The sequence below is a fragment of the Rhinoderma darwinii genome, chromosome 1 (assembly GCF_050947455.1).
Source record: "Rhinoderma darwinii isolate aRhiDar2 chromosome 1, aRhiDar2.hap1, whole genome shotgun sequence".
In the NCBI taxonomy this organism is placed as follows: domain Eukaryota; kingdom Metazoa; phylum Chordata; class Amphibia; order Anura; family Rhinodermatidae; genus Rhinoderma; species Rhinoderma darwinii.
The window spans coordinates 494226704-494244180 of NC_134687.1; the positions used below are offsets into that span (position 1 = coordinate 494226704).

General features: G+C 42.1%; 1 protein-coding gene and 1 long non-coding RNA gene across 2 annotated transcripts in view; one reads left to right on the forward strand and one right to left on the reverse strand.

Annotated features, from left to right (window-relative positions):
- The window catches only part of KREMEN1 (kringle containing transmembrane protein 1), a 199371-nt gene extending 183802 nt beyond the window's left edge, over positions 1-15569 (forward strand). The window contains exons 7-9 of the mRNA XM_075835508.1: positions 1941-2099; positions 2983-3067; positions 14088-15569. Of these exons, the coding sequence (XP_075691623.1) occupies positions 1941-2099; positions 2983-3067; positions 14088-14247 (404 nt within the window). The 3' untranslated portion in view covers positions 14248-15569. The remainder of the gene's footprint in view (positions 1-1940; positions 2100-2982; positions 3068-14087) is intronic.
- Positions 1-17477, reverse strand: part of LOC142659405 (uncharacterized) — a 97465-nt gene that overhangs the window by 29989 nt on the left and 49999 nt on the right. The gene's annotated exons all lie outside the window — the stretch shown is intronic.

Here is a 17477-nt window from a genome sequence, read left to right on the forward strand (position 1 = left end):
AATGGGGTGACTTATTGGGAGTTTCTAATATATAAGGCCCTCAAAGCCACTTCACATCTGAACTGGCCCCTGTAAAAATAGCCTTTTGAAAATGTCTTGAAAATGTGAGAAATTGCTGCTAAAGTTCTAAGCCTTGTAACGTCCTAGAAAAATAATAGGATGTTCAAAAAACGATGCCAATCTAAAGTAGATATATGGGGGATGTTAATTAGCAACAATTGTGTGTGGTATAACTATCTGTCTTACAAACAGATACATTTAAATTTAGAAAAATGCAAATCTATCGAGCACATTTGCCATTAACATAAAGTCCAATGTGTCACGAGAAAACAATCTCAGAATCGCTTGGATAGGTGAAAGCATTCCGAAGTTATTACCACATAAAGTGAAACATGTCAGATTTGAAAAATGAGGCTCTGTCGGGAAGGTCAAAAGTGGCCAAAGCAGGAAGGGGTTAAACAGTTTCACACCAGGGTGTTTATTTTTTTGTATCGTTTCAAACAAATCCAATAAAGGTTATGTTTTAGATTAAGGGTCACGTCCTGCCACTATTGTATATTATTTAGCCCAGCAGGGTAATCAGTTAAAGGGAACCTGTCACCAGCATCAAACCAGTAATACCTGGTGAAAGTGGGTAAAAGATGATTGTTATGTAACCTATAATTATCTTATAAGTCGGCTCTGTACCTTACCATTCCGTTTTTCAGTGTTCCCGCGCCGTATGCAAACGAGCAGAAAAAGAGTCTAATCTTAATTAGAAAAGTCATATTTTCATTCCTCCAGCGTTTCTGAGTTGACTCCGCGTCTTTCTTTTTGACTGACAGGTCCTCTCCCTCCACCGCACACGAAATCCTGTGCTTGCGCATTGAGACACCAAAGCTGCTGTTATCAATATGTCCATATACATACCAAAAATAGTGTTGTTGATGTTGTATCCCAGTAGGAACCAAAGTACAGTGTCTTCTCTCTTTGCCGGAAAGCCGTTATTATGTGCAGTATGACGCAGAAAGGGGGTGTGTACGACAACGGCGCATGCGCAGTAGTTTCAGGGATGAACGAAGCAGGGAAGGGTAGTGTAGCACGCATTCGCAATATTTTAAATGAGATTTTGCCATTTAAGGGCTGGACAGGTGGTGGCGGTGGGCGGGATTAACAAGCTACGTAATAGAGGGAAAACGTATTACCATAAAAGGTGCAAAGATTTTATACAAAGAAATTTATGGACAGAGGACTTTAGCAGAGGGGAGAACAGAAATGAACCTTGGACAGCTGTGGCCATTGAGGGGTCAGGGGTGTTTCACAGGTAATATGTTGATGACAGGATCCCTTTAAATGAACACTACTACAATAACTTAATAAGTACAATTACCATAATCCGTGTGCTCGCAGACCCCTAGCTGTGTCCCCAAAGGAAAATCTATATGCGTATCATTGAGGCATTCGGCTTCATCAGGGCTGTTGGATGCTGACACGTGTTAGGCTTTAACTGCATTGCATTGTCTGTACACCAAGGAGAGACAGGATATCAACTTTGCCAAAATGGGTTGATCCAAGGGCGGACTTAGCATATGTGCAACCTGTGCAGCTGCACAAGGGCCCAGTAGATAAAGGGGCCCAGGATCACTTTGATAGCTGTTATACACTTCCTAGAGTCTATTAGTTTGAATGTAAGGGCCTGAACTAATACATTTCATATCTCACAATTAGTAGTGGATTGTTACAGATACATAAGAGGGGTACTCTATAATGAGCAATTAGGGAGCAAGGGGCCCATTTACTGTACTCTGCTGTCTCTGTCCACCCCTATGTGATACATTATTTTAAAAAAAAACATTTTTGTTATATTTGTGTACACGAACAAGGTGTAATGAGACTAGTGAGTACTTAATTTCAATATTGTATCCGTTCTGATGACCTTTCATTTGTCTTTGGTTGGACAGCATTCAAGAAAAGAACCATGGAGAAGCCTCAATTATCCAACCAGACACAGGCAGAGCTGATAACTCAAACAGCCAACCTCAGCATCAATGCAGCACGGTCTTCAAAGATCCTCTATGTCATAACAACGAGCCCTAGCCGGCCAACTGGGCAAGTGCCAGGTAAGACATTTCCAATTATCTGACGCTGCAAAATATTCAGTCCATATTTATTCCGATTACACTGGATCCGATCAGTACAGGATTTATTAGCAACACACCTCTCTATGGAAGTTACTACGAGTACAAACTGTAATGATGGGGTAGGGAGACAGACAGGTGAGCCCTAATCTACCCGCCACTCAGTCCCTGCCTACTTGCAACGACCCGCCCTAGGCGACGGGGTACAACTGGGCGACGGTCCCTACACTCAATAGGTGCACGACAGACAAACAGACAAGGGTATAAAAAAGCCAGTGAAATGGGGAAGTTTCCCACGGGAACACCGTGAGCAACAAGCGAGGTGAACGAGCCGAGTCAAACCACGAGATGAGCGAGGTACAAAAACGCAGAGCAGAAGAGTGGTCAGTAAAGCCAAGGTCAAAAACAAGCAGAGGGTCAGTAGTTCAAGAAGCTGCAGCAGGGCCAGGAAACCAGCAGAGAAGAATCACAAGCAAAGGAGGAACAGGAAAGGCAGGTATAAATAGACAGAGGGCGGGAGCTAGCTCCGTCTGGCCAGGCTGTGATAGGCTCTCCCACTCCTAAGCCTGCCATCCTGGGTGGTGGAAGATGGAGTCAGTCTCACAGACATAGAAGCAGGTGCAGACTGATTACCTATGGGCGTTGACACAGAAGCTGTGTCTGGCAGATCCTTTACACAAACATATTATGAACCACATGTTTGCACCACATCTGTGAGTCAAATGATGGACATGTTAATATCCACATTTTGTCAGTGCTACACTGAGAAAGTTGTGCTACTCAATCGGAAATTGACCTTCAGTCTCAAGTCTAGTAAAATCACTATTCTATATGTACACATCATGTCTTCTCTATTTTCCTATAGGTTGGACAATCTACGCACTTACAGCTCTGCTAATTTTAACAATCATTGCTATTTTAGTGAAAGCACTTCTTCACCTAAATATAAAGTAAGTAGTTTGTTTTCTTATTTTAAGTTTATATTCCTTGAAACTATGGAGGCTAAGATGACGTTTCTTTTTTCAGCATTCTGAATGAGAAAGGTACAAAACGGTGTTCTAGCACCACTCCTATACAGCCTGGTTAGGAGCAAAATGTTTCCTTACACAAGGCACATTACCATATGACATGCTTCAATGGTGGCTTAGAACAGGCTGTGCAATAATCTCGTTTTATAGAGGGTCCGAGTCATAGATATATGTTCCATACCGTATGTCTTTATAATATGTCTATTTTCCCAACTCCAGTCCAGCTTATCATTAGTCTTTTTTCTTCTTCTTCGAAATCCCTTGTTTTTGTTTGGAAATGCATTTTGATGTTGATATCCTTGAGATCAATAATTTGAATGTTTTTATATATTCCAAATTTTAAAAGGTTTGTCTGCTTTAGATAATCCACATCCTTTTGCTTTATTAGAGCATATAAAGATAATAGAGTGGGTAACACCTGATTTGTCTGAGCATTACACAGACAGCAAGTTCCCTTGGCGATGCAGAGGATCGCAGGGGATCCAGGTAGGAGGACAAGGCCTTGTATAAACCTCTCTTTTAAAATTCCCATTTTTACTGTTCACATGGTGAACAGTTCAGTATGAAATAAAAGTTTTATATACAATTTAACTTAATCTCATCACCCTCATCCCTTAAAGAGGCTCTGTCACCAGATTTTCAAACCCCTATCTCCTATTGCAGCTGATCGGCGCTGCAATGTACATAAGCATTTTTATATTTATGCAAATGAGCCTTTCTTATGGACAACTGGGCGTTTTTAATCTTATTTACAACTGGGCGTGTATTGTGTTAGTTACATCTGGGCGTTTTTACTTGTTTTACCAGCTGGGCGTTGTGAATGGAATTGTATGATGCTGACGAATCAGCATCATCCACTTCTCTTCGTTACCACCCAGCTTCTGGCAGTTCACAGACACACAGCGTGTCCTCGCTCATCCGACGCAATGAAGTTCCTGTGGGAGGAAGTGAGTGACATCCCAGCGTGATCTCGCGAGGACACGCTGTGTGTCTGTGCACTGCCAGAAGCTGGGTGGCAACGAAGAGAAGTGGATGATGCTGATTCGTCAGCATCATACACTTCTATTCACAACGCCCAGCTAGTAAAACAAGTAAAAACGCCCAGATGTACACATACAATACACGCCCAGTTGGACATAACTTTAAACATGCCCAGTTGTACATAAGAAAGGCTCATTTGCATAAATATAAAAATGCTCATAACTTGGCCAAAAATGCTTGTTTTTGAAAAAGAAAAACGTTACTGTTCTCTACATTGCAGCGCCGATCGGCTGCAATAGGAGATAGGGGTTTGAAAATCTGTTGACAGAGCCTCTTTAAGTAGGATCCTAAATACTAAAGACCAAAAATACATTTTGGGAAAAACTTATCTTACAACAGCCATCATTTTTTGGGGCTTAAACTGTTACCATGCTATGATAATATTTCGATCACATCCCCAAAATTCTTTAGTAAGAGGTCACTTCATCCAAGAGGCATTGTGCCTTAAATAATGTTGGCATTAGCTAATATTTTAACTGGCAACCAAATTAACTGAACTACAAAACGGGCATAAATCTCATCTTACAAGGGATTTACAACCGCAACTCCTAGCCCTAAGTGTGAGCCAGCGCGTTATTATAATGGTCAAATCGAAACAAACATAAATCAAGTAGAAATTGCATTTCTTTATAGTCTCAAGGACAAAAGAGGTAATATGTTGAGCACGAAATTTAAATACATATCCACCTTATCTCATTGTGCAGGCATGGTGAGATGGTGCTCAATCCCTTTCTTATAATGTCAAACCGTTCTGGCACGGACTGTGCGGTAACTTCCTTATTAAATATTTTATTTTTCCTTTAACTTGTCTATTAGTGTGTGGACATGGAAAGTAGTTTATTGAGAATTATAATCCTGTTTAAAGAGGCTCTGTCACCATATTTTGCAACCCCTATCTGCTATTGCAGCAGATAGGCGCTGCAATGTAGATTACAGTAACGTTTTTATTTTTAAAAAACGAGCATTTTTGGCCAAGTTATGACCATTTTCGTATTTATGCAAATGAGGCTTGCAAAAGTACAACTGGGCGTGTTGAAAAGTAAAAGTACAACTGGGCGTGTATTGTGTGTGTACATCGGGGCGTGTTTACTACTTTTACTAGCTGGGCGTTGTGTATAGAAGTATCCACTTCTCTTCACAACGCCCAGCTTCTGGCAGTGCAGACACACAGCGTGTTCTCGAGAGATCACGCTGTGACGTCACTCACAGGTCCTGCCCCAGGTCACTTCCTGCCCCAGGTCCTGCATCGTGTCGGCCACATCGGCACCAGAGGCTACAGTTGATTCTGCAGCAGCATCAGCGTTTGCAGGTAAGTAGCTACATCGACTTACCTGCAAACGCCGATGCTGCTGCAGAATCAACTGTAGCCTCTGGTGCCGATGTGTCCTCGCTCGTCCGACACGATGCAGGACCTGGGGCAGGAAGTGAGTGACGTCACAGCGTGATCTCTCGAGAACACGCTGTGTGTCTGCACTGCCAGAAGCTGGGCGTTCTGAAGAGAAGTGGATGATACTTCTCGTCAGAATGCCCAGCTAGTAAAAGTAGTAAAAACGCCCCGATGTACGCACATAATACACGCCCAGTTGGACTTTTACTTTAAACACGCCCACTTGGACTTTTGCAAGCCTCATTTGCATAAATACAAAAATGGTCATAACTTGGCCAAAAATGCTCGTTTTTTAAAAATAAAAACGTTACTGTAATCTACATTGCAGCGCCTATCTGCTGCAATAGCAGATAGGGGTTGCAAAATCTGGTGACAGAGCCTCTTTAATGACAGCCCTAGATAAGGCTCTGTATACATTTCCCTGATCACTCACTCGTTTCTGGGGGAGGGGATGTACTCCATCACTTCCTGGAGACAGTAATAATCTATGACATTTCTCTGTCAATTGACTCCCATTCATTTCAGCTGCCATAAAGCACAGACACCCTGCTGCACTGTCTTTACAGACAGCACAGGAGGGAAGAGCGAGGCTCCAAAATGGCTGCCGCCATGGAAGTTTTTGTTGAAAAAAAAGGCTACAACATTTAAATCAAGGAGCAAAAACCTAATTTCTATTCTACAAATGTGATAATTAAATTAGGCATTCTCTTTAAGCTCTGTGAAGGTGGAGGTTCATTGTAATTAAAATTAGAAGAAAATTGGTGTTCATAAATGTTAAACACAGACATGCTCCCAGAATTCACCTGTGAATTTTCTATATTACCCAATTACTCCAGAAGTAAGTCTCTATAAAAGTTTTGACTTGTATAGAGTATCTACTTCTAAATTCCCTTTCTATCATGTCTATGCTATTTCATGTTGAGGGTTTTTATAGTCATTAGCTTGCTGTAATGAACTCACTGCACTCACTCCACACATTACAATGACATTAACTGGGTATTTCCCATACATTTTCTGAATTGTAGGTCAAATAATATCTTTCATTTAGTAGAACTGAGTATAAATGCTATACTGCTTGTCAGCGACAATGAAAATCTAAGGAAATGGAGCAGTGGATTGCAGTACATCAAGGTGTGAGGATTAGTACAGTAGATGTGGGAACAGAAATATAAATTACTGGATAAATTGTAAACCTAATATATTTATCAGTCGCATATTTGTACCTAATGCATCTATTCTCTAGTGAAAATTAGTCGTTTTTAAAGTGTTCCACAATATGGTCTGAAAGTGATACCACATGGGCAATAGAGATAGAGTGTCAATGACCTCCTACAGCCTTGTCTCTGGTATTTTTCCAGTTAGTAACAAATGGAAAGCGCTTTATTTTAAAGAGGCTCTGTCACCACATTATAAGTGCCCTATTTCCTATATAAGAAGATCGGCGCTATAATGTAGGTGACAGTAATGCTTTTTATTTAGAAAAACGATCTATTTTCACCACGTTAGGAGCGATTTTTAGCTTTATGCTAATGAGTTTCTTAATGCCCAAGTGGGCGTGTTTTACTTTAGACCAAGTGGGCGATGTACAGGGGAGTGTATGACGCTGACCAATCAGCGTCATACACTTCTCTCCATTCATTTACTCTTCAGATAGCGATATAGTTATGTGCAGCCACATACACAAACACTAACATTACTGCAGTGTCCTGATAATGAATATACATCACTACCAGCCTGGACGTGATGTTTTTTCAGAATCCTGACACTTCTAAATCTTTTCTGTGAGATTCCAGCAAGGCAAGCGTAATCTAGTTTGAAATTACAGGTTTCATCGTAATCTCGCGAGATTACGCTTGCCTTGCTGTAAATCTCACAAAGACGTTATCAGACATGTCAGGATTCTGAATACACATGATGTCCAGGCTGCTAGTGATGCATATTCATTATCAGGACACTGCACAGTAATGTTAGTGTTTGTTTATGTGGCTGCACATAACGATATAACTATATCGCTAGTGCAGTGTAAATGAATGGAGAAGAGCATGACGCTGATTGGTCAGCGTCATACACTCCTCTGTACAACGCCCACTTGGTCTAACGTAAAAACACGCCCACTTTGGCATTAAGAAACTCATTAGCATAAAGCTAAAAATCGCTCACAAAGTGCTTTAAAATAGATCGTTTTTCGAAATAAAAAGCACTACTGTCACCTACATTATAGCGCCAATCTTCTTATATAGAAGATAGGGCACTTATAATGTGGTGACAGAGCCTCTTTAAGACTTGCTGGTATCTAAATGGACAGAGTAATCCATTTAGATATCCAGTGTGACACAGATTTGTTGAGTTAAGTCCAAACGCTGATCTTGAATTGCTTTGCTGATTGACTTGTTTAATGACCAGAAAGTGAGGTCCTCCAAATGTCCGAGACAGGCCTATACAGTGCTGCAAATTCCTGTATTGAAAATCAGTATTAATTAATGGCTTCAAGAAAACATCTAAAACACACGCATGCATAACCGTAACTATAAATTAAGATATTATGATCTTGAGAGGCGCACATATTACTCAATCCAAACTGTACATGTCATGAAAATATATATTCTACAATCCAATAGTTGTTGAACACAACTGTTGAAATTGCCATGCTGCATTATTTTTTTATTTTTTTTAAAACAAAAAACCTTTGATTGTGATTTGGCTAGAAATTGAGAAAGTCAAAATGAAATTATACTGTGAATTACAATGACTTTTTAACACATTATATATAATATTATGCCCATATTATTACTTAGTGACTTTATTGTGACCCTATAATGTCATTTCTAAGTTTCCAACTCTTAATATCTTAAATTCATTTACGTTTTTTTATTTTGCTTTTAATAGATGAAAAATAACCTTAATTACAGTTTTATTATTGGATTGATGAGTGTTTTGTAAAGGATAGGCCATCAATGATTATAGGGGTCTGACCACAAGGACGTCAAACGCTCGACAGACTGAAGGTTGACTCCATTCTCGATGTGGCTGGTACTGCAGCTTCACTTTAATGAACTGAGCTGCAGTACTATCCGCACTTTTGTGTACATTGCTGTGCCTGGATAAGCAATGAAAGGGCCCCGGCAGATCCGCACCAAATCAAACATTGCTGGTTTATCCTATGGATCAGTTTAAAACCCCTTTAACTTTACTGGGACCCCATTTTTTAGCTATACTTGAATCAGTGATTTTATATATATATATATATATATATATATATATATATATATATATATATATCTTTCTAATCATTCAAGACCTCAATGGGCTACAAAATAAGTGTGTATCCCCAATTACTTTTGAACAAATAGTGCTAATTCCTGGTTCTGATCAACATTTCCCTCTAGATATTTAGCCCACTGCATTCCAGAGAATAAGGCCTTGCTCACAGGGTGCAGATTTGCTGCAGATTTTGCATGTCTTTTATAAGCCAAAATCAGAAACAAAACCTAAGCAGAAGAAATATATAAAGGGAGCCATATACAGTTAGGTCCAGAATTATTTGGACAGTGACACAATCTTCATGATTTGGGCTCTGCATGCCACCACATTTGGATTTGAAATTCAACAACTGAGATGCAATTGAAGTGTAGACTTTCAGGTTTAATTCAAGGGGTTGAAAAAAAATATAATGTGAATTGTTTCGAATTGCAACCATTTTCCTACACAGCCTCCTCATTTCAGGGGCTCAAAAGTAATTGGACAAATTAACGTTACCATAAATAAAATGGTTTTTTTTAATACTTTGTAGAAAATCCTTTACAGGCAATGACTGCCTGAAGTCTTGAACCCAGGGACATCACCAAACACTGGGTTTCCTCCTTTGTGATGCTTTGCCAGGCCTTTACTGTGGCTGTCTTCAGTTGTTGCTTGTTTGTGGGTCTTTCTGCCTTAAGTTTTGTTTTAAGCAAGTGAAATGCAGCTCGATCGGGTTGAGATCTGGTGATTGACTTGACCATTGCAGAATATTCCACTTCTTTGCCTTAAAAAACTCCTTCGTTGCTTTTGCAGTATGTTTTGGGTCATTGTCCATCTGTATTGTGAACGACGTCTAATCAACCACGCTGCATTTGGTTGAATCTGAGCAGAAAGTATTGCCTGAACACTTCAGAATTCAACTGGATGCTTCTGTCTTCATTCACATCATCAATAAACACTAGTGACCCAGTGCCTTTGGCAGCCATGCATGCCCATGCCATCACACTGCCTCCAGCATGTTTTACAGAGGATGTGGTGTGCTTTGGATCATGAGCCGTTCCAAGCCTTCTCCATACATTCTTCCTACCATCATTCTGGTACAGGTTGATCTTAGTTTCATCTGTCCAAAGAATGCTGTTCCAGAACTGGGCGGCTTCTTTAGATGTTGTTTGGCAATGTCTAATCTGGCCTTTTTATTTTTGAGGCTGATTAATGGTTTGCACCTTGTGGTAAAGCCTCTGTATTTGCTCTCATGAAGTCTTCTCGTTATGGTAGACTTAGATACTGATACATCTACTTCCAGGAGAGTTTTCTTCACTTGGGTAGATGTTGTGAAGGGGTTTTTGTTCACCATGGAATGGAATCTGCGATTATCCACCACTGTGTCTTCTGTGGACGTCCAGGCCTTTTGGAGTTCACGAGATCACCAGTGCGCTCTTTTTTTCAAGAATGTACCAAACTGTTGATTTGGCCACTCCTAACATTTGTGCTATCTCTCTGTCACGTTGGGTTCGTGGACCCACTGGACTGTATGGCAGCTGGCCAACAGGGCGCAGGAAACAGTCTATAGTTCGTATAGGGTACCTGTGGCAGCTCGGACAGTAGCAAGGCAGGCTCGGCTGGGACTAGGCAACAGGCAGACGTCATGCGTGGTGTAGCAGGACAGGCATGGTATGCAGCACAGCACGACTACAGCTCAGCACACCACTTGACCAGGATAGCACGGGATACAGGTACGGGAAACACTGGGAACTGGAATACACTAGAAGCCATTTGCATAGACAAACTAGGATATGACAAACAACGCTCAGGCATGGGAGAAACCGGCTGGGACCTTCTTATAGCCCAGGGTGCTCTAGGAGCAATTAGCTCAATCTCCCACCTACATGAGCTTTGGCTTCTTAAGTCTGGACTGAGCTATCTAAATGGATTGTGGAACAGGACGGCCGTATGTGCAGACATCTCTGGAGAGAAGGGCGTCGACTGGATGGAAGGAGTTTGTGGTCAGCGACCACGGACCTTACAGTATCCCCCCTCTTACACCCCCTCCTCTTGGGACCAGAACGAGAGAGAAACCTCTTAATGAGGGTAGGAGCATTGAGATTCTCTTCTGGCTCCCAGGACCTCTCTTCTGGACCAAACCACTTCCAATCTACTAAATGAAAGTTTCTTCCTCTTACTTTTTTAATGTCCAGGATCTCCTTAACCTTGAAGGTGTCTGAAGGACCGCTGGAGGCAACCGCAGGGCTAGGAGTCTTGGTAAAGCGGTTCAGAAACACTGGCTTCAGGAGGGAGACATGGAAGGAGTTGGGGATCTTGAGGGTAGGAGGCAGCCGAAGCTTGTAGGCGACAGGGTTAATCTGCTGTAGGATCTTGAAGGGTCCGAGGAACCTGGGAGCAAATTTGTATGATGGCACCATCAGTCGAATATTCCTGGAGGACAGCCAGACCCTCGTGCCAGGGAGAAACTGAGGAGCATCTCTCTCAAACATGCACTTCTCCAACTTAGCGTACAGACGATTCTCCCTTAACTGCAGCAAAACTTGCCGGACATGTCTCTAATGAGTCATAGGATCTGGAGAAAAAATCAAGATACAAACATAGAGGAGGTCACGAAAGATGTAATTAATGAACTCCTGGAAGACCGCGGGAGCATTACACAGGCCGAAGGACATTACTAGATATTCATAGTGTCCATCACAGGTTTTAAATGCAGTCTTTCATTAGTCACCCCGGTGAATCCGGATTAGGTTGTAAGCCCCACGCAGATTTAGTTTGGAAAAAATCTTGGCACCACGTATACGATCAAATAGTTCTGAGATCAATGGCAACGGATACTTATTTTTCACTGTGAGCTGGTTGAGACCCCTGTAGTCGATACAGGGACACAGAGAACCATCCTTTTTCTTGACGAAGAAGAAGGCGGCTCCTGCCGGGGAGGAAGATTTCCGTATGAAGCCTCGCTCCGAGTAAGGAGAGAGGATATACCCTACCACAGGGATGGGATTCACCAGGAATCAGCTCGATAGGGCAGTCATATGCCCAGTGTGGGGCCAGCATCTCTGTCTCCCTCTTGCTTAAGACGTCCGAAAATGTAACATAATGACAAGGCAATTCTGTCAATGACTGAGGCAGAGGAGGCCGAGCCGAATGAGTCTGTCCCATTCAACGGTTGTGACACTTAGGACCCCACTGGAAAACCTCTCCAGAGTTCCAGTCCAGGACTAGGGCATGTAATCGGAGCCAAGGTAGGCCCAGCAGCATGGGGTTAATGGCCTTGGACAAGACAAAGAACGATAACAGCTCGGAGTGGAGAGCTCCCACTTGGGGCCTCATCGGCTTGGTCACCGCTATAACTGGGTCTGGCAGAGGTAGTCCATTTACCGATGCAACCGTCAATGGCCTCTCCAGATGGGTAGTGGGTAATTGAAGAAGATCCACCAGGTCTCTACAAATGAAATTAGCAGCGGATCCAGAGTTCAGATACGCAGAGACCCGATGCATTTTCTTGCCGGACACTATGGTCACGGGTATGGACAATTTAGACGGAAGTCCTTTTTTACCCAAGGTTGTCTCTCCTAGCAACCCTAGGCTTTGGGACTTTTGGGGACACAGACGCACAAGATGGTCTCCGCGGCCGCAATATAGACAGAGTCCCGAAGTGCGTCTGCGTTGTTGCTCCTGGGTACATAGCCTACACTGGTCCATCCTCACAGACTCATTAGAAGGATCGGCACCTGAGGACATCAGAGGTTGCTGCAAGGGTGGAACCGGACTAGAAAGGCCTTCCTCCCGACGAACTTCTTGGAGCCATTCTCGGATCCTCATATCAATCCGGGCGGACAGAAGGATGAGGTCATCCAGGGTAGATGGTAGATCTCGAGCGGCAAGCTCGTCCTTAATCTTAGGCGACAGTCCCTACCAGAATGTAGTCACCAGGGCCTCATTGTTCCACAACAGTTCTCCCACCAGGGTGCGGAAGTGGATGGTGTACTCGCCCACGGAGGTGTCTCCTTGGCGTATGTTTAGCAAGGAAGCCGCTGCAGATGAGACTCATCCAAGCTCCTAAACACCATGCCGAAAAGTCCAGAGGAAGCCCTGGAAGTCACGGGTCTCTGGTCCTTGTCTCTCCTAGAAAGGATTCGCCCATGCAAGAGCCTTGCCAGTGAGGAGAGAGATGATGAAAGCAACCCCTGCGCCATCAGACGAAAATGCCCTTGCACACAGGCTGAAGTGCATATGGCACTGGTTCAAAAATCCACAACAGGTACCTGCGTCTCCATCATAGCGGTCAGGAAGTGGCAAAGAAAAACAGGGATAAACACTGCCAGGAGGTGTAGTCTGAGGATCAACACTGCCAGGAGGTGTAGTAGGAGGAACGGCAGCTTGTGCCTCCAGACGACGTGCAAGAATGTTCAAGGCCTAGAGGAGTTGGTCCTGTCGAGACCGGAGGTCCAGCATATCCGCCCGCATCTCTAGCCCAGGGTGCTCTGGGAGCAATCAGCTCAATCTCCCACCTGCGTGCGCTTTGGCTTAAGTCTGGACTGAGCTAACGAGCACACCCTGGTGGTCACTGTGGAACAGGATGGCCGTATGTGCAGACATCTCTGGAGAGAAGGGCGTCGATTGGATGGAAGGAGTTCGTGGTCTCCGGCCACCGTCGTTACACTCTCTGATGGATTTCTTTTTTTTTTTTTTCAGCCGAACGATGGTGTTTCGCTTGCATTGAGAGCTCCTTTGACCTCATGTTGTGGGTTCACAGCAACATCTTCCAAATGCAAATGCCATACCTGGAATCAACTCCATATTGTTTTTATAACTGTATATTCAATATGTTTCGGTAAACAGCTAAAAGAACAAAACTTGTTCAAATAATTCTGGACTTAACTGTACGTCTGCTCTCCTGGATCAATTCTGGTTTTAACTTAAAAAAAAAAAGCATGCAAAATCTGAAGCAAATCTACACAGTGTGAACAAGGCCTAAAAACAAGGGATTCTGTACATGTAAAATGAATAGTATACTCTAGTACTTAAAAAAATCATTAACCTTATAAAAAATTATATATATATATTTTATGAGAGGTCAATAATTTAGTTGTGTGTCTATTTTTGTAATGCTAAATTTATGTTTTTTCTCTGTTACCACGTTTTATTCCAGTCATGTAATTGTACACAATTTGTCAAATAATACTACATTATAGACATAAATATCAAACATAGATCAACCACAATATGGAATTCACACATAATTGATTACATTTATTCTCTTTCTTTAAGGTCTCAGAGGTTGGCATCACCCACCAGTTTAGACAGTTGCCACCGAGGGTCTGCAGGAGAAATATGGAGCATATTCTACAAACCTTCTACATCAATCTCCATTTTCCCAAAGAAGATCAAGGGTCCTCACGATGATCGCAACCCATTAGTAGGAGAATAATTCGCACTTTGGTCAAGACATTTAAAATCTTCAGAGCTACATTAGGAGACTCTTCCCATCTCTGTTCTTAGGAATTGGTTTAATAAATATATATATTTATGAGCTTCTGATAATGGACTTTCCAATCTCTATGTGGGCTTCCAGCACAAGGACAAGGAGATGTAAAAAAAATTCCAGCTAGAAGAGCAAAAAGAAAAATGCCAAATGTTCCGAGGTCTATTGTAGCTCCTATCTCTGAGCGCAGGTCAAAGACAACATATATTTGGGGTGGGATGGAAGGAACAACAGCTTAATGCTGCAGGCGTTACATACAATCACCCTTCCCCCTGCCAAGCAGGGCACTCCATATTTGAGGATATCTGATGTACGTTCAGATCCTCATTCTTTTTTAAATATATTTATGAACTTTGGACTTAAATATGGAGCACCAGATATTATCTGGATTTTGAGCTGCATCATGGACTACCACAGTAATGATGGATTTTTGTATTGTGTATATTTTTCCATAACTTCTAAACAACATAAATCAAAGCTGGAACCATCACATTACAAGCCAAACAAGAACAGTTTCCCTCATTCTAGAGTTTACATTGTCTCTTGCACAGAATGAATGGATACCTTACATGGGACTGACAATTCAGGAAGATCTGTTCCCCACATCATGCACAGGTGTTTTTGTTTTCTGTTTTTTATTTTGGTTCCTTTTTTTTCTTTTTAATGCTGCATGAAATGAGTGTCAATGTTTATGGGGCTAACTTATTATCAGAATGTGCATATTTGTACCCATTTTTCAGTTTATAATTTAAACCTGCATTTTATATCACGGTCTGTCTTGGAAATGTTTGTCAGCATAATTCATAAATCCTGCTCAGATAAAGATTCTGATCTGTTATGTTGTGCCATGCCCTTAGTTATCTGTTAAAACACTATAGCGATTAATGTCTCTCAAGTTTCCTACAAGAAAGTCTGGTCCGTTTTATACATAAGTGCCTAATATTTGTATACATCTAGAAACACCCACTGGGTTCTCTCACACGGCCCAACGTGGGCGGTGTAAACGAGCGCCAATCAATGAGACAGTTCATTGATTAGCGCTTCTTTGCTCCTTTCACAATGAGCTATGTATGGGGATGGGCGCTCATTACTACAATTGCTCATCCACATACATTTCTAGTGTGTCGGCAGTGCATCTCCCTGTTTACACAGGGACTGTGCTGCCGACAACGACAATATTTTCTGCTGCATAAACTATACAATCAGCCAATGAAAGAGCGTTTGCCTAATAATTGTCCCGTGTAAAAGGGCCTTGAGGGTACGGCCACACGGAGCGGCCCTGACACGGTCGCAACGCGGCCAACAACCGCGCTGGCACTATGTAGGAGCGGCTGACAAATACCTCGTTAAGAGGTATTCCGGTGACATGCGCATGCGCACTGCGGCTCCATTCATTCTCTATGGGAGCGCCGGAGATAGCCGAGTGCAGTGTTCGGTTTTTTCCGGCGCTGCCATAGAGAATGAATAGGGGGTAAGCTGTTGTAATTTACTAAATCGTGCGGCCATAAAGGGTGTATTAATTCATGGCCGCACGATTTTGCAGATAAAGGGATGGTTTACCCGCATTAACATGCGGCCACTAACAGGCTGTTTGACAGCCGCACCGAACATGATGACGGCGCGGTTGTTAGCGACGTTGTGACCGTGTCAGGGCCGCTCCGTGTGGCCCTACCCTTAGTCTTGAAAAACTCCACTTCCAGATACTTCTTATAAACAGAAGAATGTCTGTGCCGGTTGGCTATTACAAAGATCCCCTAGGCTGGAATCACACATGCAGTTATTTTAATCTAGCACTCGAGTGGATGCAAAATGAAGGAAAAGTATTAGGGCACATTCAGACATGGCAGAATTACAGTGGAATTCTGCAGCAACCGTTTTTTACATTTGTTTCTATACATTTTTAGTTAACTTAGTTCAGACGTTGCTCATTATGTTGCGGAGAAGAAGCGGAATTTCACTGCGGATTTTAGCATTTGCATTGCAAAAACTGAAATCTGTGGCAAGTCCGCTGTGATATCTGCAACATCTGAATTACCTGTCAAATATGCAAATGTTGCTGCAAATTCGCAAAGAATCTGCAGCAACATTTTCAGCTGAAAAATTCTGCCACGTCTGAACATGGCCTTACTGATATGTCTCCAGACTTCTGTATGCACTTCTGTGTTTGTCTAAAAAATGCCACAAACACTGCATGTGTGATGCCTGCCTTTTTTGGATAAAAATAACAACCTTGGAAATAAGGCTATAGACTGAGAACAATGTGGCCAAAGTGACTACTACTTTATCGTGTGCAAAAAAAAAATAATATACTTCTATGCCTGCTTGTTTTTGTTCAAGACAAGGAGGACTGACTCCAGCCAGAACTCAGAAATATTGTAAATAGCCATCTTTTACTGCAAAGTAAAACTATTTTCCTAGCCACAGCTATTTTAAAGAAATATATCACTTTGTTTTTAACTTTTTTAGCCCATTTTAAACAGTGATCTGCTGATAGCAATGAAAGGTAAATGATCCGTGAACTCCTAACATGTAACGTTTTTAGTTCACTTAGTCGCAGTTCTATGTTAATGGTGGTGGGATCATGGGCTATTTTGGGCCTATACATGAGTCAATGTGTGGCTAGTTTACGCATATTTCCACATGCTACAAGTCATAGAGTGCTTTGTTAATAAAATTCTTAATCAAGCCAATAAGAACTTTTGCATGCTGGCCTCTATTTTATAGCAAATTCCTATGTGCAATGCTAGCCATACATTGCGTTAAAGATGCTCTGTCACCAGATTATAAGTGCCATATCTTCTACATAATGTGATCGGCGCTGTAATGTAGAAAACAGCACTGTTTTTTTATTTTGAACAACAATCATTTTTGAGGAAGTTATGACCTATTTTTGATTTATGCTAATGACTTTCTTAATGCCCAACTGGGCGTTTTTTTACTTTTGACCAAGTGGGAGTTGTATGACCAATCAGAGTCATACACAGTCATACTCAGCACAGCGTGATCTAGCGAGATCATGCTGTGCTGTCACAAAAACCCACATTAACTTTACAGAAGTGTCTTGACAGTAAATAGACATCACCTCCAGCCAGGACGCGATGTCTATTCACAATCCCGACACTTCGGTAAAGTTTGTGTGGGACTTAATCGCTGCACAGCGAGATCACACTACTGCT